The 24,830-nt window shown below is 38.1% G+C and overlaps 1 protein-coding gene across 5 annotated transcripts in view; it reads left to right on the top strand.

Moving 5' to 3' along the window:
- Window positions 1–4,875: 4,875 nt before the first annotated feature.
- LOC133841793 (protein vein) overlaps window positions 4,876–24,830 on the top strand; it is a 44,523-nt gene continuing 24,568 nt past the window's right edge. For all 5 annotated transcript variants that reach the window (XM_062274524.1, XM_062274528.1, XM_062274525.1 and 2 more), the window contains exon 1: window positions 4,876–8,701. In XM_062274524.1, coding sequence (XP_062130508.1) covers window positions 7,300–8,701 — 1,402 coding nt within the window. In that variant the 5' untranslated portion in view covers window positions 4,876–7,299. The remainder of the gene's footprint in view (window positions 8,702–24,830) is intronic.

The following is a 24,830-nucleotide window of genomic DNA, read 5'->3' on the forward strand; positions in this document are numbered from 1 at the left end:
TCCGTATGAACACCTAGATCTCAGAGACTGTAAGAGATAGAGCTATAATTTTTTTTCGACAGCATTTGTTATGTTTGCACGCAGATCAAGTTTGTTTCAAATTTTTGCCACGCCTACTTCCGCCCCCGCAAATCAAAAAAATCGAATAACAAGCGTAATTTTAAAGCTAAAGTTACGAATTTTGGTATATACAATAATAATTATAGTAGTTATGATTCCTGAAAATTTGGTTGCGATCAGATAAAAATTGTGGAAGTTATTAAAGAAATACTTTTGTATGGGCAAAAACGCCTATTTACTAAGGGTCTTAGTTGCTTTGGCTGACAATCTGGTATATTGAGCCGTCTATGGTATATTTTGAATGCGGTACTATATTGATATAGCAAACAGACCATTTGGTATATTTTTAGTATTTTTTTAGTATTTTCGGTATATTTTGAAAATAATACCGCAATATTTTGCCCTTATTAAAAATGGGTAGCGGGTATCTCACAGTCGAGCACACTCGACTGTAACTTTCTTACTTGTTTTATTATTTTTTTATTATTATATTTATATATATTTTTTTTTAAATTCATTTAATTATAACAACAATTTTTTTTTTAATAATTTTTTGTTTAGTTGTTATTTTACTACTTCTTTTTCTCATTTCAATGCAGATGTTTCAGCTTAGAGCTTATTTCCAACTCAAGAATTACACCTTCAACTTGGCTACTCATTCTTTTCCTATAGTTTGTGTTTGTGTGAAAAGTCATTTAAGAAAATTACACAAACATTTGCGTAGTTTTGGTATTTTGCTTTTGTTATTGTTTTGGCTTTTAACCACTTGCTGTACAAATAAAGAGAACTCAAATCGCGTCAACTCGACTGAATTGTTGTTTTTGCTTTTGGCCATTTAATTTACATTACATATTTTCTTTGGTTCCTTTCCAAAAAAAAATGAGAATAAAAATCGCTTGTCGCTGACGTTGACGTTGACAGCGCAGTCGACGTCGCCGTATTTGAAAATTGCTTTTTGGAAAATTTGTTTTTGTATGTTTGTTATTGTTGTGGGTTTTCAGTGGTGCGTTCGACTGTTGTTGTTATTGTTGTTCTAATTTCTTGGTGTGTCTCGCTATGCGACTGTGTGTGTGTGTGACCGTATGTGTGTGTGTTTGTTGATGATGCAATGACGCTGCGCTTGGCAGCTGTTGTCGCTGTCGTTTGTCTTTTGTCGTTGTCTATCGTTCTACCGTCTGCTCTGTGTGCCAGGTTCTCAGTTCTCAGTTCCCTGCTCTCTGCTTCCTCCTGTATTTGGCCTGTATTTGTGTATGTGTGTGTGTCGGGATTGAGCAGCTTGTTTATGCGCGCACTTTGAGGTTGAGGTCCACGAGAGTTCGAGGAGTATTTCCTGCACTTCCGCAAAACTCTCAGCTGAGTTTTTTCAGTTCAGTTCTTAGTTGATTCCCAGTCTCAGCCTCGCGTGGCAAACAATGCTCTTTGATTGTTTGGTTTTGCAGCTTTTCAAACACTCGCACTCACACTCGCACTCACTCATTCATTCGTCTTGTACCTTCTTCTTCTGCGGCTGCTTCTTCTTCTTCTACCTGTTTGAACTGCGCCCACCAAAAAACGACAGGTGCTGACGACGCTGTTGCCACTTCCACTTCCACTTTCCCCCCAGCGAAGCTCCACATCCGTTTCCGCAACCTCGCGTCACTCTAACGCTAAAAATAGTAGCCTTTAACCGATAAGATTATATAGACCGGCGACTAGCAACGTCACTCGTGATTGCCTGTTCAATTCAAATTTCATTTATAAAACACGTACGCCAACAATCAGAGAGTCATCGACTGCTACTGCTCACTAAAAATTCGATAAGAAATTTGCAAACCTGATTAATTAGTTAGAACATATTGATTAAAATTATATATAATATATAGTGTATATCTTAGATATCTTTGTAAATAGGTAACCCTCGAAGTTATTATTATTATTATTATTATTATTATTATTATTATTATTATTATTATGATTATTATTATTATTATTATTATTATATATTATTATTATATATATATTATTATTATTATTATTATTATTATTATTATTATTATTATTATTATTATTATTATTATTATTATTATTATTATTATTATTATTATTATTATTATTATTATTATTATTATTATTATTATTAATCTCTTCTCTAATTTAGTTTTTTTCTTTCTTGATAACTGTTTTTGTTACAATTATTAATTTTAATGTTAATGTAATTATAATTTTTAATAATAGATCATAATCTTTATTATTATTCGTTAGTAATTATTTCTTATATTATTGGACATATTATATTCTCCTTCTTTTGTTCCTAAAATGGGTATTCTAAGAGAATCCCAAAGACTACTTATAGAATTAAGAAATGAAGTTCCTAATTTTTGAATTCTTTTAGCTGTTAAAAATGTTTCACATCAAACATTAAATAAATAAAACATTTCTTCTGTTAAAGACAATGAATAAAATACGTTTTTTCCCTTTTTATGTTGTTAATTACCGCAAATTACGTCATCGATACTCGATTGTTTATGTTTGTTAGATCGACGTGAAGTGTGATAAGCATTATCTGCGATTGACTTATATCGCTGATTCGCCAGAAACTCTCAACCTTGAGCTGAGTGAGTAAAATGACGCCTCTTTTGGCCGACTTTGCCCACTTTTGTTGGCCCGGCCCTCCACACGCTCTGAGGTGCAGGTGCCAAACAACATTGAGGTTGAGCTAGAGTTGAGTTGGAGTTTCGAGATGAGGTTTGTTTTACAATTGCCGCACTTGTCAGAGCGCCGTTTGGGGCGACGACATCTTTTTGTGCTACGCTTTTTATATCTTCCCCCCTCCTTTTGTGCTCCACACTCACACACACACACACACATACACACACTTCCCGCTGTCCGCTGTTGCCTCTTTTATTGTTATGCGCGCTGCGTAGAACAAGTGGAAGCTTTGTTTTGACAACAACAACATCAACAACAACGGCAGCGGCAACAACAATTATAACAACAATAACAGCATTAGCAGCAACTGGTAACTGGTAACTGGTAAAAAGCAACAGCAAGAGCAACAGCAACAACAACCACATTGAGAAAACGTTAAGTTTACACGACTTCCAGTTTCAGCTCCAACTCGAGCTCTCGAACTCCACCTGAGTCGCGGTCTCCTTCTGTTTGCCGCGCTGCTGTTTTGCTGGGCTTGACATTTGACAATAAAGCAAATAATCATGGGAAAAAGTCGAGTTACCAACTCGCTTTGCCTAGCTCCGTCTGTATGTGTGTCTGTACGAGTGTGTGTGTGTGTGTGTCAACTAAATGTTTTCGTTTTCGTTGGCTAACCATAAAACAACAACAAACTTGAGCAGCAACAATAACATCAACTAAAACCAAATTAAAGTCACAGCTAGCTGCTTTCTTAACTTGCCACCCAAAAAAACAGAAGTATGATGACTTGCAATGCTCCAAAAAAAAAAAAAATATATACACATACATACATATAGAGATATTAATGCGTCATATGTCTGACTCAAAGGGATTCTAATAATTTTCGTATTTGATCAATAATTTGCAGCTTCTATAAATTCTAATCTATTTAAGTTAATTCCGTTTGTTACTACTTTTTTGCAGTTTTCTTATCTCTGCTGACAACGCTAGTGGGAAATCGCTTAAATAGCTCGTAGCACTTGCTAAATTATTTAATTGCAATCGCAGAGTGAATGGGTCAACACCTTCAAGATAACATAATTATCGTTTGACTTTATTACGTCAGAACGTTTGCCGTGCTTTTCTAATCAATGTGATAATCTAGACATTCTTTTATTGCAATCGGACGCCGTAAGTTCTTTGGTGATAAAATTATATTTGTCAATCATAATTCATTTGAAATATAATTTGTTCTATACCATTTGTTGTCTGTCATTTCATTTGCATACCATCATTGTTGAACCTTTTTTAGATTTGTAGTAAAATTGTTTGAGTACTTAGGAAAAATAGAAAAGTCCTGAAAGGAATCGGTTGAAAATTAAATTTCTTAGGATTACATAATAATACCAATAGTTCAATTGACATTACAAATAATATCGAATACACAAATAATAATATTATTGTAATATGAAAATTGTTTAATTAAAAACAAAGTTACCAAAACTATTAAGAGTCCCCTTGACTTGATCGCGAGTCGATGTGCTTGCTACTTCCACTAAATGATAATGCATTATAGAACATTACTAGACCCAATACTTCATTGGTAGTATTCCAATTGGTGCTCACATTACTTAAAGTGTTTTCCAAAAGATTTAATAGTAAAATGAAAACCCTAAATCAGTCACATAGTTATGTTTGCCAATAACAGTTTGGAAAAAACATAAATTAAAAATGTTTTGCGCTAAATTTCGCGCACTTTCTATTCAAATTGTATAATGCATTTGAATTTTTGGCAGCAGCCATCTGATCTTATACGTATAAGGCGGGCAGCGTGCAACATCGAACCGAGACATCGAACTCGAACCGCTTACATTTTGTCCTAAGCAGATGCTAGCAGTGCCATTGTGAGTTTAACATGACCATTTTGAGTTTAACATGAAATGTGAACAGTTTGTGTTAAAGATGCTTTAATTGCAATAAATATTATTAATTAAAGACTGACTTAATATAAAAATGAAAAATTGAAATGAACTAAAAATTGATTTATCAAAATTGTAAAAATAGTATACAAATTATCAGTTGAGCACAGTCACCGCAAATATAGTTACAGTAATGAGCTGTTAACCAGAATCAGAATCTTCAACAGTCGGTTGGCTGTCTGGTTACGATGCGTTGGCGGTTCGACATGCAACGCAACGTAAGCGTTTACGTGCCGAATTACGTGTTGGCGTTAGTCCGCGGCAAACACTCAACGGCAACGGGTCAGATACGCGCGTGTCGGCAACCGCAAAAATAAAAGGCAAAAACGGCGAAAGATACAAAAACATTTCAGAGACCAAAATCGAAACCGAAACTGAGGAGCATTGATAAAAAAAAAGAAAGAAAAATTTATATTGAGTCAAATCAAACTGCAGACCGAGACACTGAGGCTGCCTGTGTTTGTGGATTTCGAATTGAATTTGAATTGCTTTCGAATTAAATCGGTGCAAAGATAAAAAAAATAAAGAATTAAAAAAATATATATGATAAAGATTACGGTACGCGATACGAGATCTAACTAATTTATGATTGTCGATTCGACTTCGATTTGCAAAGTGCGAGTGGGAAAAAAGTCGCGTGAATTTCGTCAGATCATGAAAGGACTTTCGATTTCGTATTGATATTGAATTGATGATTGCATTGATAAGCCCAGTCAGGCGTTAAGTGAAGTGAATAAAAGAAAGAAAAAAAGTCGAACGAGAATCCGAAGACGAAAACAAAACTTTGCACAACAATAACAAGAAATTGCAACTGCAACGGAAAATCCGCAAAGGGAACTTCGTCTCTGCCTCCGTCCAGCAAACAACTGACATCGTCTGTCTGCACAAGCACATATATACTATATATATATATATATATTGCTATATAAAAAACGATCGAGATCGATTTAGTGTGTGCGTGTGCAATATTCCAACATACAAACATATGTACTTGCTGTGACGATCCTCTATATAATCCACACATACACACCGATACAGTTATAATTCGCGTGTGTGCGTGTATATAGATATATATATATACATATATATATTTGTAGATATATCTAGGCAGAGTAGAAGATATATGCGTATGAGCTGAACGCGGCGCACTCTGCTCTGCTTTTTTCTTTTATAATTACTTTTGTCTAAAATTAGAAAACGTGTGTGTTGTGTTCGTCGGGTGTGTGTGTCTTGCGTACGCGTCTCTGTATTAGTGTTAGTGTGTTAGTCTGTGTCTGGTATATCAACAACAACAACACGAGCAACAGCAACATCATCATCATCGCCATCGTCATCAGCGACAACCGAGACAGTGTTCGCTTGTATGTGTGTGCCAGAAAACACTCGACAGTGAATCAGGCAACGACTACGACTACGACTACGACTATGTCTATATAGACAGATCGCGTATACGGCGAGACAAGCACTAGAGGCATTATCGGGGGGCTGGCCAGCCTACGAAAAGAAGCACACACACAGACACATATCGAACTGTTGTGTGAGATACGCGCGCAGCGAGGATTACAATTACAACAGCAGCAGCAACAGCGCAACAACAACAACACTGTGACGGCGACAGCGACACGAACGAAGCGTCGCATCGCATCACACGAACGCGAGACGAAGCAGCCAATCGGCAATTGCCGACGGCAGCCGAACGTGCCAAACGAAACGCGCACGAAACGCGCGCGCGTGAAAAACGTCGTGAAAAACGCGTAAACAGCAACAACGACAAAAATCACAAAACAAAACAAAAACAACAACAAAACTTCAAATCAAACGCCACGCGACGACCTTAAGTCTACGCCTAACGCAGAGGTTTTTGAGTTGGGGGGCGTGGCCAGTGCGTCGACTCCAAGGCGCTCAAGTGAAACGCAGCGAACAAAATAATTCTAACAGCAACATAAATAAGTGCAGCAACAACAGCGAGAAAACGAATCAACGAACGAACAACAACAATAATAACAACAAAAAGAATACAAGCAGCAATTTATTTATTTAAAGATATACGTATACATTTTTGCATTGCCAAAGCAGACGATCGGGCCAAAATGAGTCACCAGCAGCAACAACAGCAGCAACTACAAGAGCAACAGCAACAACAACAAGAACAAGAGCTGACAGCAAAAATCTCAAAGTGCTTATAAATATTATGCTAGCGATTGTCAAACATTGACACACACACATACACTACACAATCACACACCCTCTCTCACAGTCTGTGTCTCTGTCACTCACACACCCACTCATACAAGCTCGCTCTCTATCTCGCTCGCTCGCGCCTCTCTCTCTCGCTGCTGTCTCTCAAAATGCTACGAAACTATCGAAAGTATTTGCAGGATAAACGAAAATACGACAAGGCACAGCGACGACGCAGCATCGACAGCGACAGCAATTGTCAGGATTAGACAACAGCAACCACAACAGTAGCAGCAACAGTAGCAACAATCGGTCACTTCTATTTGGAGCAACTTGAATACAAAGACGAAGACGAAGTGAGAGCTCGAGCAACACACAATAAGAAGAGCAGCAACATCGACAGCAATTCGATTTGTTGAGTTTTGGGATTGTAAATAAAGCTAGGGCAACAGCAACAACAACTTTGGAGGACGCCATGTATGCGCAACATGTGCGCAAATGGAGTCTAAAAACGCAACTGCAACAAATGCCATTGATATCGCTAGCAATCTACGTCAGCAACATGTTGCTATTGATCACATGTGCGCCGACGATAACAGCAACAGCCACAGCAACAGCAACAGCTGCAGCTGCAACAGCAACAAACACACAACATCACACATTATGGGAAGCTGAAGAAAGCAGCTATTACATTGCATTGCCCCAACAGCAACAGCAGTATCAGCAACAACAACAACAACAGCTGGCGGCGGACAATGGCAGCAGTGGGAGCAGTGAAAGCGACAACAACAGCAACAATAACAACAACAATATATTAAGTAGGCTGCTTAGCCGGCCAAGCAATAGTCTTAGTAGCACTAGCACTAGCAACATTAAGTTAAGGCCAGCAACAGTATTCGACGCACAGCAGCAGCAGCAGCAGCAACAGCAGCCACAAGTTCCAAATACGCTAATCAATAGTCAAATAAATAAATTATTATACAACAACGGCAATCCGAGCTTTGCGTTGAGCAGTAAAGCGCGGCGACATGCGTTGCCACAACTACAACAACAACAACTCAGCAGCAGCAGCAGCAGTAGCAACATCAATGCTGCGCGGCAGCAACCACAAGATGATGTTGCCTTTAACTATAACAGCAAAGTCAGAGCAGCAATCACACGCCATTTCATCGCGTCCTACGAAGTGCCAGAGAGCAGCCAAGTCAACGATCAAACGGCGCGCAATCGTCGCGATTTTGGCAACATCAGCAACAGCAACGTGGGCAGCCAACGACAACAGCGTGCTAACAACAACCATCGAAGGCAACAGCAGCAGGATAAACGCGAGCATCGCCGCCAGCGGCAGCAGCAACGCAAAGAGCAGCGACAGCAGAAGCAACAACACCAGCAGCAACAGCAACATCAACAGCAAAGGCAACAGCAGCGGCAACAACAGCGTCGCAAGCATCCGCGCAAGCATAAAAATCGCTGTCGATCTGATCGCTATTGCTCAGCGCGTGATCCCGCCCAGCTGGCGTTTGTAGCGCCCACCGTTTTCATGGGCGTCTTTACATCGATGACAGCCGATCGTCGCGCCAATTTCTCGGCCACAATGAAAGTGTTGCAGGTGTACAAGCAACAGCGCGATCTGCAATTGCCGCCGTTGGTCCGATTGCAGTTCGCATTGCGCAACGGCAGCGGTGAATGCGACATCTACAGGGAGCGATTGCTGCCACGCGGATTGGTCCGTGGCAACGATCTTGAGCAATCCTCGGACGTCACCTACATGATGTTCGTGCAGCAAACGAATCCCGGCAACTTCTCCATCCTCGGACGGCCGATTCGTGTCACGCACTCGGTGCTCGAATCAGTCAAAATGGCTGTGAATGAAACTTATGGTGAGTTTGCATTTTACTTTAACTTAAGATATCTAAGAAAATTATAGAGTATTATTGAGGGAAAAGATTTAGGTCGAAATATTCAGAAATCTGAAATGATTGCAAAGTTTTTGGTGGCTACGAATCATCATTTCGCTGAATAATTATTATTATGACAGCTAAGAAATATTGAACATGGTTTATATTTTACGAATTTTTGAACTGCAATTTTTACTTCTACAATAATCTTAGACTTTCATTTAATGGTTAAACTGACATCGTTATACTTAATAATATGTTAACTCAATATGCAGAATCAGTTCTACTAGAAAAGTTTTCTCTAATGCATAATTATTATCATTAAATTAGATGCTTTCTTTCACAGCCAGTTTATCTTCGAAGACTTCAAGAATGATAAAGCATAGTCAATACCTTTGTTCTAATGGAATCATTTGTTCCAAAGAGCATATTTCTGATGTTGACCTTTCAATAAAAGATATTTATCGAAGAGGAAGTTAAGAAATTATAAGTTCTCGAATTAATATAGGGAATTTTACTATATTGTATTGCTTTTTAATTGTTGACTGCAAAAAGATTATATTTTATAATTATATTTTGCTTGGTGAAATTAAAAGAGGCAACCTGATGTTACAAAGCAAAAAATGCCATAATCTAGATTATTCTAGTTTAGGCAGCATTTACATTGACAAATCTATCTTGCAACATTTGCCTAAGACTTCTATTTAAAACTCAAGCTATTATATTAAGTTTTGATCTTGAAAACTTTTACCTTCAGAGCTGCAACTCTGTCTAATGGTAACATAAGATTCTTTTTTTATACCATATTTCTGTTCTTATTTTTGTGAAATACTTGAAAGTTGTTGCTTTAAAGATGCGATACAGATAGGCTGCCGAGCAGAAATCCCTTTCGAGGTTTGCATTTTTATTGAAATTGTGCAAAAGTATGTTGTGCAGCAATCTTATCGATGCATTCTATCTCTTTTCCGCCCACTCAGAGGCTCTTCCGCCTCTCTTGGCCAATTTTTCTTCACTGCTGCTGCTGCTCTTGATGTTGTTGTTGTTGTTGCTGCTGCTGCTGTTTCTGTTTAATGAAAATTTACCTTTTTTTATGCTGAATTTCTTATTTGCCAACTTCACGCTCTGCTAATATCCACCAGACCGAAATAATTTTATGCAACACACACACACACGAGCAACTTACACGAGCAATACACATGAGCAACACTCTCTCACACACACATACATACAACATTGGAGCCGTCGCACATGCGCCGACGATTGCAATTTTCCGTTCCAAGTCCGCATCCAGGCGAATGTTGTTAGTGTTGCTGTTGCTGTTGTTGCTGCCTGCTGCTTCTTCTACAATTTGGTGGCTGGGCAGCAACAAGAAAAGCTCAGCTCTAGAATTGTTGCCGTTTGCTGTTGCTAGTTGCACATTTTAATTAAATTCGCATTAATTTTGTGCTGCTCCCCAAGTTGGAAAAACTTTTGAAAACTCATTTCTTCTGGCCTTCGTCGTCGTCATCGTCATCGTCGTCGTCGTCGTCGTCAACGTTGGCATCTGCAGTCGACCTTTGCGGTTGGCAGACCCAGCCCTAAGTTGTTGCTGTTGCTGTTGTTGCTGCTGTTGTTGTAATTATTGTTGCGTTGCGGTTCATGACGTTTGCGTCTGTAACGCGACTAAATGCGCCCAACAACACACAGATCCCGACTTCAGTGTGTGTATGTGTGTGTGTGTTTGTATCCCCCGCCTTGAGTTGCCGCGTTTCGTTGCCTCTTTTTTTGCTTCTTTATTATTTTTATTGTCTTTTGCCGTCTTTGCTTTGTTTCAATGCGATCGCAATTAGATTTTTAATTCATTTTTTGCTGCTGCTGCCGCTGCGTCTTCTTTGGCTTCCGTCATGGCTGGCGCACACACACAGACAGCAAGAGAGTGAGGTGGTGGGAGAGAGAGAGGGGAGGAGACACTGTCGCCCTTTGCAGCAGCAGCAGCAACAGCAGACAGAAATCAGCTGCAATCAGCTGTTCCCTCTCGACAACTCGATATGCTCTCTTTACTCAGCAATTCTTCTGGATCTCTCTGTGTCCTCAAATCTTTGGTTCCAAACTCATTCCCATTCTTTTTGTTTATTACTCTTTCCTCTCTCTTTCTTCGCTTGCAATTTTTGCATGACTTCTCAATTAATTAATAAATCATCTGAGTCTTATTCTATGGCCTGACTCAACTCTCCGTTTCATCCATCTCTTTCTTCACCTTTTCGTTCCCTTCTAACGTTCTGTGTCTTCATATCTTCCTTCTCACATCTGCTTGCAACATTTGTCTCTCTCTATCTCTCTTCAATTAATTCCTTACTTTACTCGAAGTCTTCTCTATATTTCCCCACTCAAATCTTCTCAATCTTTCTTTATAGTTCCACTCAGATCTTTCTTCCATCTCTTGCCTCCATCTCACTGTTTCTCCACTCAACTCTTCCTGTTCTCCGTTTCTCTCCCTATCCTCAACTGTTCCTCTCTCTCTTTTGCTTGCAATTGTTGCTTCTCTCTTCAATTTATTCTTCATATTACTCAACTCTTCTCTCAAGCTTCATTCAACTCTTCCCTATATCCTCCCTCTTAATTTTTCCCTACATCTCTCTCTTCTTCATCAACTCTTCCCTTCTCTTTTCCCCTCCTCAGCCACAGCTCATTTTGTGTTTATTTACTTATTGCCCCCGCTTCCCTTTGCAACTTTGCAGCTTCCAGCTTTAGCTTAATGAATGAAATCGCCAATGAATGGCAAACTAAATGGCATGAGAGAAAGAGATTCGAGAGGGGACTGCAGGGACAGGATATTTACTTTTTCGTCTGCTCCGATTGATTTATTTTGCTTTGAGCTTTGTGCTGTTCGCAAACGCAGCACAAAACATTATTCGTTTTTTTTCGCAGCTGCCTTCCGCGAGTTAACTGTAAATCTCTTTCGCTTAAACAAAAAATGAAATAATCATGCACTAAATGCATACTTAAACTAGACGAATTAAGCATATATATACATATAAGAGAGAGAGCTAAACACCCACGCACTCATCAGCATACGCAAAAAAGGCATTTGCATATCAATATAGTTTTGGTAGCTGTTGGCCATAAAGCAAATCAATCACCAGCTAGATCGAGCTGAAGATCGTCATAAAACAAAACCGAAAAAAAGAGGAGAAGTCAAGCCAATCAATGTCAATCTCGCAATCTGGCAATCTAGATGAGAAACCACAAATAACCCAATCAACACTTTACAGATGCGACAATCTGAATCGGTTTTCAGTTTTTTTTTTTGTACCGGGCTCGAATATTAATCATACGCCACCGGTGACGGAGTTTCAGCGCTTCTACGCTCTGCTTGAAACTAATTAAAATGCCTTCGAACTTGAATGAATCGGTATTTTCATGAATTAACTGGTCCAAACACACATTCATATTGCCATTGGCCAATTTGCACCCACGCAACGCAGCTCACACAATTCTCACACGAGAAAAGATGAAACAAAAATAAAATAAAAAACACTCCAAAGAAGCCAACGAACAACAAAATGTGACTCCAAATATAAAAAAGGCCATGTGAAAAATAAATAAAAAATAAATGTTTTATTTCTTCAGCGCGGGCTATTATAGTTGATATTTCATTTTGTTGTTGTTGTTGTTGTTGTCCGCTTTATCTTTATTCTTGCTGTTGCTGTTGTTGCTGAGGTGTTAAGTAAATTAGCTGCTCATAAAACATCATTTGCTTTTGTGTGCTCGTCGTTACCAGCAGCAGCAGCAGCAGAAGCTGAAGCAGCAGCAGCAGCATCGATGTTGATGTTGGTTGTTTGTTTTGGTTAAAAGCGGAGACAAACTGGCAGTGCTCGAAATGCCGCCAAGCGAATACCAGAAGCAATCGCAACAACAGCAACAAGCAATAAACTGTTGTTGCTGGCATCAGCAGCAACACCTTCAATCAGTGCACAACTGTCGCTGTCTTTTAACCATTTACAACATTATATAATACTATATTGTAAATACATATAAGTTGCAACATTGAAAATCAATTTGTGGTTTTATCTAACTATGAGTATAGATTTCATTGCATTTGTATGAACCTTGACTGTGAGTTTCGCATTACGCGCAAAGCTCTCGCTCTCTGTGTCTCTGTATCTCTGTATCTCTACTCTGGTTGCACTTGTCGCCACTAGAATTGTTTAGCAAGCGATTGCACAAGCGGAAAACGATTTAACAGCAACAACAGCAACAACTGAGACAGCTAAGAATTTATTTAGGTCAACGCCTACGTTGCATAGAGACAAACTTACTCAACGGCACCCACAATTCATCATCTCTGGCTACCTGGTCAGAAGATTTTTCGCTGTTTTCTTGACGTTGTTGTTGTTGTTGTTGTACGCGTCACGCCAGAAAAGATACAACAAACTGCGACTGCGACGATTCTTCGACTTTTCTCGTTGTTTTCTTTCTGTTTTTTTATACCCGCTACTTATGGGGTAGAAGGGTATTATAACTTTGTGGCTATAGTTTTTGCTTTTGTTGATCATTTGGTATATTTTGTACTCTATGGTATACTTTAATGTAATAGTATATCGATATACAAATTATAGTCTTCAGTATAATTTTCATATTTGTTTGGTATTATAACTTTGTACCTACACTTTTTGCTTTGGTTGAGCATTTGGTATATTTTGTACTCAATGGTATATTCCTACAGTTTTTGCATTGGTTGAGCAATGAATGGAATACTATGTACATATATCTATATATATATACCATATACCATTTATGGCCTTCGATATATTTTATCTTATATTTTTAGAATAATGTCGCACTGTTTTTCTTTCATTGAAAATGGCTAGCGAGTATCTCAGAGTCAAGCACACTCAACTGCAGTTTTCTTACTTGTTTTTTTGGTAATTAAGTATGAATGCCGGCGCTAGACGCAGCAAACCAAATGAACAACTACGCGTAGTCAACAGTCATGAAAGGGGGAGGGAGTGCAGGAGAGGGTGGAGAGGGACCCCATTGGTAGCATCACCTAGGGGCCGTTTGGCATGCGGGAAATAGAAAATTATAACGAAACGAAATGAAACAAAATGAAATGAAATGAAATGAAATTTTCAAATGGCATCGCATGTTGCTGTTGCCGTTGCCCGTCGTTGACTGAGTCGCCACTCGCTGCCACTTGCCCTGCTCAGCCCCTCCCCGTCTGCCCGTAACCCACCCTCCGCTGCCAGTCGACGTTTATGAGTTTTACGCTATTTCTGGCCCCGCCAACAACAACAACAAGATCGGCGGGCAGCTGAAAAGCATTTCGAGAATAGGAAGACGTCGCTTTCGTCGCTGTCGATGTCGTCGCCTTCATCATCATCGTCAGCGCCGCCTTGCCAAAAATATTATGCTTGTTAGCCTCCCTCTAAGTGCACTTTCCTCTCCGTCTTCCCCCTTACCTCCCTCCCCTTTTCCGCTACAAATGATGTCTGTAATTCGCATTTGGAAATCAGAGATGCGGCATCTTGAAGCAACGCGCATTGCACCTAACGCAAGTGGCGCTAATGGCGCATCGACCGATATCAATGGCAATCCACTGTTCCACTCGAGCTTAATGGCAGCCCCTCTCCACTCCCTTGCCTCTCCAGCAGCGGATGTGACATAATATCCATCCACATTCTCATTCTTTGCCAGCTACAAATATCGAGTGTGAAATGCATAAAACGTATGGCACTCATTTCTGACTGAGTTCATTTGCTCAATATTCCAATTCCTATTCCGATGCAGATCTGTGTCGGCGATATCAAAGTTAGCGCAACTGCCCCACAGGTGGCGCTTCCCGCCCCTCACAAAGCATAATGAACACATTTTTTTCACTCTTTAGCATAATAACGAACTCTGTATGCTTTGCATTTAACTCATTGAATCCGTTTCTTGGAATGTACGAACACTACACACACACAAATAGATCTACATTTGTGGCAGCACTATATAAACTATATAGAATTGAACATTTAACAAATTTCTCGTGGCAAATTGTATTTTCAATTAATTGTTTTTCGGATGAAAAATGTTGTTAGTTTTGTTGTATTTCACATTTTTATATAGTTCTTGTTTGAGGTAATTATTTTCGCTTTTTTGTTGAATATTTGTTATTTATGTGAAATTTTAATATTACTGTATACTTAAATATTAACGTATTTATTATTTTAAAAAAGGAACAACATAATTATAAACTCATATTCTCATAATGAGATCTACAAAATCTCAAGATCCTTTGACGAAAATGTTATAAGAGGTCGACTTAATATATTTATTTTTTTAGAGACAATTTCTTAGTTTCGTCTAACTTATGAAATATCATTTCTTATTTTTTTTTTCAACAATTTGTAAAATAGTCACTCCATTCTATAATATTTGCATCTGTTTTACTTGCAGCGTCGTATAAGCTATCTTATTTATTTCAATTGAATTTCCATATTTTAAAAAGTCATAAATGCTTTCACAATGCTTTGACTCTAAAAAAAATTTCTTTTAATTGCTAAACTATCTTCGTTCATTTAATTTTGTTTAACTCCCCATATTTGTGGTTACAAACTTCACAAAGTATTCCGAATGCTCTTCTGCATTTGTTGGCATGTTTTGTTGTTGGCCAAAAGAGCCGAGGCTCAATTAGCCAGCTCAAGATTTTGCGTTAATTTTCGCGGCACTTGCGGCACATTCCAAATAAATAGCCGCGCAGCAGCTAAGATAAATGATAAGATACAGATACATCTTGTTGGTCGGTTGGTCGGTTGTTCACTAATTGTTTGTTGCCTTGCTTGCTGTTTAATTTCTGCCCGCATAAACGCATTGCCCTCGGCCACCTTTTGCTCCACTAAACGCGTCTCCGCCCCCTCGCCTTGCAACTGCTCTCCTTTCCCCCTCCTCCATCACCTTATGCTCTTGCGGCTGTGTTGAAAATGCTGAAAATACTGAAAAACGCTTCAACAGTTGCGCACGCGGCCAAGATTAATGACAACGCAGCTTATTGAAATTGATTGATATTTTTCGAAGAGAGTTGAAGAGTTATTTTGAGAAATCGTTTCGTTTCGTTTCGTTTGGTTTCGGATTCGGTTTCATGTTTTTGTTTTTGGCAGCATCATTTGCTCAGTTTCCCATGGTACAGATATTAGAGTCGGAAAGCTTAATGGTTTCTAACTAACTCAACTAACTAACCGTTTAAACTCTGCAATTTGCGTTGGCGGCGCAAACGCTTTGAACTTGGCTTGGCCGCTTTTAAAAGGAAGTACCCAATATATTTGGGCGCGAATATTAGCAGCTACTGTCCAGCAATTGTTCTGCTCTGGTATCTCCATGAAACTCTTCACTTTGTTTATCCTTTTTCCAACTTAATAAGTAAGAAATCTGTAGTCAAGTGAGCCCGATTGTGAGATACAAAAGTGCTATATTCACAAAATATACCAAAATGAATGTACTACAAAAACACTTAAATGTTCAAAAGATTCCGTTTTTGGTATATTGATATAGTACCACTTAAAATATGCCATAGAACGCAAAATATACTATAATGTCAGCCAAGGCAACTAAGGAAGCGTTTTTCCCCATATCAAACCATTTATTAAAAATTTTCTGATCACAACAAAATTTACAGGAATCATAAATACTATAGTTATTATTGTTTGTACCAAAATGTTAATCTTTAGCTTCAAAATTACGCTTGTTATTCGAATTTTGTCAATTTGTGGGGGCGGAAGTGGGCGTAGCAAAAATTTTAAACTATTTTCATCTGCGCGCAAACATAACAAATGCTGTCAAGAAAGAATTAGATCTCCATCTCTTATAGTCTCTGAGATCTAGGTGTTCATACAGATGGAAGGACAGACAGACGGACATTTCTATATCATTACTTTTGGAGTGGGAGATGCCTTCTTCTGTCTGTTACATACATTTTCTGCAGGCACAAAGTTATCATAATTACAGCAAACATTCATACAGTAGCTGTGGTTGCTGTTGCAGCATTTCAGCAACATGTCTTGACAACTTCTTCATCGCCGACAGCCATCGTTTCTTTTGGCTAATCGCATTTGCCACATTTGAATTGCGTTCTTAATGCAATTGATAGAACACAAACGATTTCGACTTCTTACCTGCGTGGGAAAAAAGTAATTTTTCGAACTCGAAACTCTAATCTCAACGTGCAACAGGTAAATCGAGAACATCACATGCCACATGTCCTCAGATCTTTCATAGACCGGAAATTCCCCGCGCGCCTTTCACCTTGGGTTTTATGATGAATTTTTGTCACTTGGCGTGAGCGTTTGCTCTCTGTGGGATTTTCCGCCACTGGCACTGCCACCGAGCGGAAATTCCAAAACAATTGCAACTGCTGCTCGAACAGCAGCAACAGCAGCAGCAGCAGCAGCAAATATGTTGCACTTTGCGCTTATGAAAATTATATAAAATGTGTATTATTAAACACGCAAATTGCAGCCAATCATCCGCAGTTCTCTCTCTATCTCTCTCTCTATCTCGCTCTTTGCTTGTTGCCGGCCGGCAAGCTGACCGTGTGCTATAAAAAAAAGCCAAAAAACAAAAGCAAAAAACAAAAACGACAGCAATGAAAATCAGCTAAAATTGCCGCTGGCTGCGCGAGCCACTGGCCACTTTGCCACTTGCCACTTTGGGGCAAGCTGAGCGCGTGTTTGTCTGTTTAGTTTTTTTTTTTTGTTTTTGGTTCCCAAGCTTTACTCACACACACACACACACATGCAGCTGACAATTTCAAGTTGGAGTTGCATTTTTAGCAGCATTTTTGTGCAGCATTTTATTCATCGCCGCGAGCAACAAATTTGCTGCTGTGGCTGCTGGTTGCTGCTGTTTGAGCTACTCAGTGGCAACTGCTTCACCTTGTGCAGCAAGCTATTTAAATGGTATTTAAATGTGTCTAAATGCAATTTTTGGTGGCTTTTCGAATGCGCAACAACAAATGCCTGACATAATTGAGCCGCTGTCAAGGACGCAGCCACAAAACACTTTGCGATAGCAACATGTTGCTCAGTGCAAAATATATTTATTTTCACACAGCAAATTATTTGTGGCAGCCTCATAACAACAAGTTGCCAGGTAGCTGGCATGCCACACACAGCAGCAGCAGCAGCAGCTCGACAACTTGCAACGTGCAACTTCGCTTGACCAAGGCGAGCGCATAAAGCATAAGCATAAAAAAGCTAAAACTTGCAACTCGAAAAAGTCATTATATGCAACGTCTGCGTCGCCGTTGACTGCGTCTTTGGCTTTGACTGCGACACATTTGCTTAAATAACAACAGCAGCAGCCACAGCAGCAGCAGCCACAGCAGCAGCAACTGTTGCCGCCGCCGCAGTGAAGAATTTTTTTCTTTACTATTTTTTTTTTATTGCCACAGTTGGAAAATGCAAGCAAGTTTATGCCTAGACACAAGGGGAGGAGGCTGCAGAAAAAAAAGAGAAAAAAGAAGAAAAAACACACACGCAAAGCAGAAAGAGAGAGAGAGAGAGGAGAGAGAAAAAATAAAGTCGCTGCGCGATGTGTCTTGGGTGTCTTGGATTTCCAGTTTTCGGTTCCCACAATGCAAAATTAGGTACGAAGCGTCGTCCCCATGACGTAATTAGCATAGAGCAGTTTGCAGTCGACGTCGCAGTCGCCGTTGCAGTCGTCGCATTCGCAGTTGAAGTTGTTGTCGGGAGCCCATAAAGCGAATTTACCGCACAGCACGCCAGACGCACTGCAAAAAGGGGGCGGCAACAGCAACGTGGTGGCAACCAGTCGAACAGACACACAGACGGACAGACGGAGGGAGGGACAAACAGAGAGTGAGAGAGGGGGGCAGGTGAGCCATTGCCATTGCGCATGTGTGGCGTGCGAACGCGCAGCTGGACGAGGACGTCGTCATAACTCATGTGGCAGCCGTTGCAATTGTCCAACTCGTCGCTGTCGCTGCTGCTGTCGACGTCGACGTCGCCGTTGACTGAGGCCGCGAAACATTCGCAGTTGTCGTTGCCATCGATGTTGCTGTTATTGTCGTTGTTGTTGTTGTTGTTTTTGTCGCTGTTGTCGTCATCGTCAGCGCTTTGAAAATAAAAACATTTCGTTTAACGATCTTTATCGATGCGATTATTGATTGTGTTGTTGTGGTTGCTGCCGATGTTGTTGTTATTGTTATTTGCGGTTGCTTTTGTTTGTTGCTGCAACGCAACCAAAGACCGCAACATCAACACGTAGTGCATACTAGCAACATGTTGCCAGGGCATTAGATGCAACATTGTTGCTGCGCTTAATGCAATTTTCCCTAATACGGAACCAGTTCATTATTTGCCATAACGAAAACAAAAGAAAAAGGTGCACATTGTGAATTGGTTGAGAAAGATCGTTTAATATGGGAATTACATTAATAAAAATAATAAAAATGTTAACATTATTGAACTTGCATGAATTAAAACCAATCTATAAAGTAAATTTAGCAATACTTATTGCTGGAACATGTTATACCAAAAAAACAATTATTATGTGTTGAACTTTTAATACTTTTAAACAATTAATAATGTTGTAAGAGATAAATTCACATTTCAATTAAAAAAATATAAAAAACAAATTTCAGTATTTATTATTAGCAAAACCTTTGAAGTAAACAAATTATTACTAAAAAAGTTCAGCAATTTGTATTTTTGGTGAGTTCAACTCTAAAAATAAATGGAAATAATAATATTGTTGAAAGTTTATCTCTTTCATATTTCACATTCACAAATTTAAATATATAGTATTGGGTAATAATTTGAAATAAAATCGTTATTACTTAAAAGTTAAAGCAATTATTATTTTTGATTGTTAAAAGACACAATTTCATATGAAAATTACAAAGATAAAAAAAAATTTGTAAATTTAATTTGTTATATATTTTTTAAAACAAAAATTGGATTACTAAATAGTTCGACAATTATTTTTTGTATTTTCTTTTCGCATTATCACATTACATTTAAAAAAATAAATTATTTGAATTTGAAAATTGTCATTTGCAATGAAATTCCAATAAATATTATAGTTTATTTAATGCAAAAAAAAGTCCTTGCAACAATGTAAATAAACGAGTTCATTATATTAGTTGCACTTTTTAACATTAATGCACATTGCACACACATTTATGTTAATATATTTTTTATGAAAATACTGCGAGTATAGAATTAGTTAACTAACTGGAACTCTGCATTAGTCACACGTGTCAGACTGGAAAATTGAGAAGACAACAAGTTTTGTGTGTCCGTCGTTAGTCTTCTGTCTTTCGTCTTGGTCATCCATCTGGCTAACAGCAGCAGCCTGGCTGGTCTCAGTGCCTGTCTTGTCTGGCTGTCTGTCTTTCTGTCTGGCTAACAGACTTTTCACTTCTTCTTTGGCCGGCACTCAGCGCGCGCTTTCATATGAAATTCTTGGCATAGTTTGTCTGACAGGCCAAGCTGCCTGTTGTCCATTGCCTATTGCCTGTTTTGCTGCTGCTGTTGCTGCTGGATGTTGCCACAGCTCCTTTGCTGCCTGCTGCCTGTTGCCTGACTGCCTGCCAACCACTTATTACGTAATTATTTAGCCACGGCAGCATCGCCCTGGGCACGTGTTGCCAACTCTGACTGGCAACTCTTAACTGCCAACTGGCGGCAAACTCTTGGGCACCTGTTGCTCTCAGTCTTGAGTCTCAGTCTTCGGCTATTTATGCTATAATTTCAGGCATGCAGCTAACCTGACTTGACTCTGGCTGTGGCTGCCGCTGTTGCTGTTGCTGTTGCTGTAGCAAGGGCAACAACGTCAGCAACATCAATTCAATTTGCATTACTTGGCCTCGAGCTTGAGCTCCCCTCTTTGAAAACTGCATTTGTTGATAAGTTTTTGATAATGCTCCGCAGTTCTTTTAATCTTTACGAGCAGCCAAATCAAATGGTTGCACTTCAGCGATTACACGTGCCCTCAGCATGTACTAAAAAAAAATAATATTACTGGCAAACTGACAGAGAAACAACAAGCCAAAAAAAAGCGAAAAAAAAATAACTAAGTTAACGGCGCTTTGCCAACTGTTTTACGGTTTCTGCCAGTTGCAATTAAGCCCAAAGCGTAGAAATTTTGATCGTTTCATAGACCATAAAGCGCTACGCTCTCACTAGCCCACAAAACGAGACGAGAGACAGTCATAGCAAACGGTGCGTATGAGCAATGTCTTTAAATACAACCACGTATTTTTCATTTGTCAGCTTTATAGTTTTTAATAATCAGCATTTTCTCCCTCCCCCAAAAACGAAATTATTATTATTATTCTTATAAACGGAACGTGTCATAAAAGAAAGAATGAAAAGTCTTCTTGGAAAAAATCTGCACACACAATTTGTCAGCAGAAAAAGTTGTTCATAAATACAAAATATATATAAATTTCTAATATTTGTTTTTATTAGCGCATAATTTAAATGACATGCAGACCGCTTACTTAAAATGTGATCAAAAATATAACAAACAATTTTGATGGCACATTTTTGTGGATTATTCGAAAGCCAACAACTGATTTATCCATAATTATTTTGAACATTTTAACTACTTAGAAAATTGCGAGTACGCTGCGAAAAAGATCTCGCTTTTCGTTGTCAAATATTAATTTGAATATATTCATTTTGTTGCTAGTTTTTAGTTTAGTTTGCCAAAAACCAAAAAATATATTCGCTTGGCATTTTGTCAACTGTCAACTGGCCACAAATTGAAACTCATGAGTTCCACTTATCAATGTTTTATGTCTCATGTTTTGTGCTTCTCTCGCTTCTCTTTGTGTTTGCGACATTTATCGACATTTTGTCAGTGTGTGTGTGTGTGTGTGTGTGTGTGTGTGTTGTGGTCTTAACAACAATTTTAATTGTTTATTTATGCGTCGCGGCGTCTTATAATTCCAACATTAGTTAATGCGTTTATAATGCGCAAAAAGAGCAGCAACAACAAAAATACTTTGTGTGACTCTTTTTTGGCGCCTTTCATACAATTGACGGGCAATTCCCACGCTGCGTATGAAATAAATTTCAAAAATTGTGAGCTCCTCTGTACATTTTAATGATGCCACCAAAAAGAAAGAGAGAAGACCAAAAATGAAATAAAATGAAATAAAATAAAATACCGAAAAAAGGCGAAAAACCAAAAATGAAACAACTTTGAAGCCGCCGCATCGACGGCCAAGTAATTTTCTTGCTATTCGTTGTAGTTGTTGCTCTTGTTGTTGCTATTGCTATTGCTATTGCTGCTGCTGTTTTGGTTGTTAGGCGCCCCATTATAAATCTGCGCCAGTCTATGACAGTTTCTGGCCCAAAATGTGACGCCAAAGTTTGCGTTTGCGTTTTGCCTTTGCGTTTGCCTTTCTGATTTTTCGTTTCGTTTCGTTTCGGATTTTTCTGGGGGCCATTGCTCGGCGTCTGACGCCTGTCGCCTCTGACGTGACTGCAAATGAGGCAGCGTGACAAGCGAACGACCCAAAAGCAGAAAGAGACAGATCTATGCAGAGAAAGAGAGAGAGCGAGAGAGAGAGTTTAAAGTGGGTGCTGAAATGATCTCGTGATACGCTTTTTGTGTTGGCATTACTTATCGGCGTGTATTACTTAGATAACTTTAGTTATTCCCAGAAAATCAAGTAACGAACTTTACGCCCATGACGTATTTACTATCACTGTATGTGTGTTTACGGTGCGTATGCGTAATGTACTCAGTCGCGTTAGTCGCTAATAATTCACTTAATGGCCAATCTATTGGTTGGGTATTCACATGTTAAATTTATTTATTATTTATTTAAGAACAAACACTTTAATAAATAACCGAGAATATAAACACTATAATAATAGTCATAAAATGATTGTGCTATCGAAAGCTTGTAATTGATAATGTGATTAAGGCACGGCAAAGTCACAACTAGCAAATCATTGAGCTCTTTTTAAAGGTCTTTGTTTACTTATTTTGATTTTATTTCTTTGCTTGGTTTTGAAATTTTGAAATTTTTGAAATACTTTCCTAATTGATCATTATATTTAGATATAGTTTTTAGCAACTAGTATATGTTTTATTTCTTCGACGGATCGATATATTATCATTATATTATGATCTTTTGTGCCAAGTCAAATTATAGTCTACACTCGTGATAATAAATCAAACCAAAATTTAGACAACAACTTGATTAAAGATTGTATACTTTAAACTGCAATAAATGCTTAAAGTGTACATATATTTCCTGGGTTATTGAAATGATTTCTGAAGGTTATGAGATTGATGGAAAAAATAGTTCTGATTATAATTATTATTACCTGTATTTTAGAAATGAAGAATTCGTCTTATTGTTAATATGAGTATTTCACTTACCATCGTATTCTTATTTAAATTATTATATTAACTAGTTTCTTTGATTAAACGTTTTAAAAATGTTATATTATCATGAAGATTATTTTTATTAATAAACTTCTTGATTGAATACTATTTTACTACTTTGCTGATATATTTTCTGTTTTTTTTTTTAATGACTTCTTATGTTTTCATGATTTAAAAAATTAAGATTTTTTCTTAGTATTTTTTTAGAGCATTTTTTATTTGTCTTATTACTATTATTATTAAAAGTATTTTACTTTTTCATTGATTTAAAGAAATGAAGAATTCCTAATGTAAAAGAACTTTTCTTGCTTTGTTTTTTGTTTTTTTTACTTCGCAAGCTTGTATTATTATTATTATTATTATTATTATTATTATTATTATTATTATTATTATTATTATATTATTATTATTATTATTATTATTATTATTATTATTATTATTATTATTATTATTATTATTATTATTATTATTATTATTATTATTATTATTATTATTATTATTATTATTATTATTAAATGCTTTTTACGTACTAGCAGCTTTGTTTTAAGGAAATGAAGAATATGTCTTATTATTATTATTAAAAGTATTTTACTCGCTAGCCTCCTTAATCGATTTGCTAGCAAAACACTTGCCATCGACTGTGAAGTGGCAACAACTACCGGGTTTGCTAGCCAAACAGGCTGCAACTTTGCTGCTACCAAAAGTTGTTATTGTTATGGTTGTTGTTGCAGTTGCGATTGTTGTTGTCGTTGGACGACATCGCATCTTTATTTAGACACAAAAATGTTGCATGTTGCGCGCTTTTCACCAAATGCGCACCTTGTCCACATTATTATGCAAAGAGGGTTGCACTATTTACCCAAAAATGGCCGTGGCTAATGATGATGATTGCCAGCTTTGCCACAGCAGCAGCAGCAGCAACAGCAACAACAGCTAGACTGTCTGGCCAGACAATCGAGCCAACTTTTGTTGCCTGCTGCCTGGTTGCTGGTTGCACTTGGCCAAAACGGCTGTGCAAGCAACTTGTTGCTGTAAATGTTGCCAAGCGATTGTTTATATGTCATTGGCAATTAGTTGTTGTTGTTATTGTTGCTATAACTACAAGTAGTTGTTGCTCTCTCGGTGTGTTTTTGTATTTGTTTATGGCGCTTCCTGCTGCGTTCGCCGAGACTAACTAAATATTTAGCTATCAACATTTTTGGCAGCTTTAAAACGCAATTTGTTTATGGGGAATTTCGTATTCTACTTGTAATGGCGCATTTCATGCATTGTTCTGATCTCAACTCATAAACTAATTAATTTAAAATGGAAAATCTTCTGTGTCTGCGTCTTTGCGAGTCTTTCGCCCTTTGACAAACTGATGAAATATTTATTTGAAATCTTTCATGTTTCATAAATTTATGTGCAATTTATTTTTAAAAACGCCGTCGACGCGACGATGAGCGAGCGATGAGCTGACAGACACAGCGATGAAGAGGGGGGAGAGAAAGGCACCCCACAACAACAACAGCAACAACAGCGACTAGAGCTGCCCCTATTTAAAGTGTGCGCCTAATTAGAGCTGCAGTAATAATAACAACAACAACGAAAACAACAACGGCATGTGGCGCCATGTTTGTTGGCCAAAATTAAAACTACAGCAAAAGAAAATACAGTGAAGAGATCAAAGGGCTGCAATATATGTATGTTGTTTTTTTTTCGTGTGCCTTTTGCTTCGCAGTCG

Source organism: Drosophila sulfurigaster, chromosome 3 (assembly GCF_023558435.1).
Source record: "Drosophila sulfurigaster albostrigata strain 15112-1811.04 chromosome 3, ASM2355843v2, whole genome shotgun sequence".
NCBI lineage: Eukaryota > Metazoa > Arthropoda > Insecta > Diptera > Drosophilidae > Drosophila > Drosophila sulfurigaster.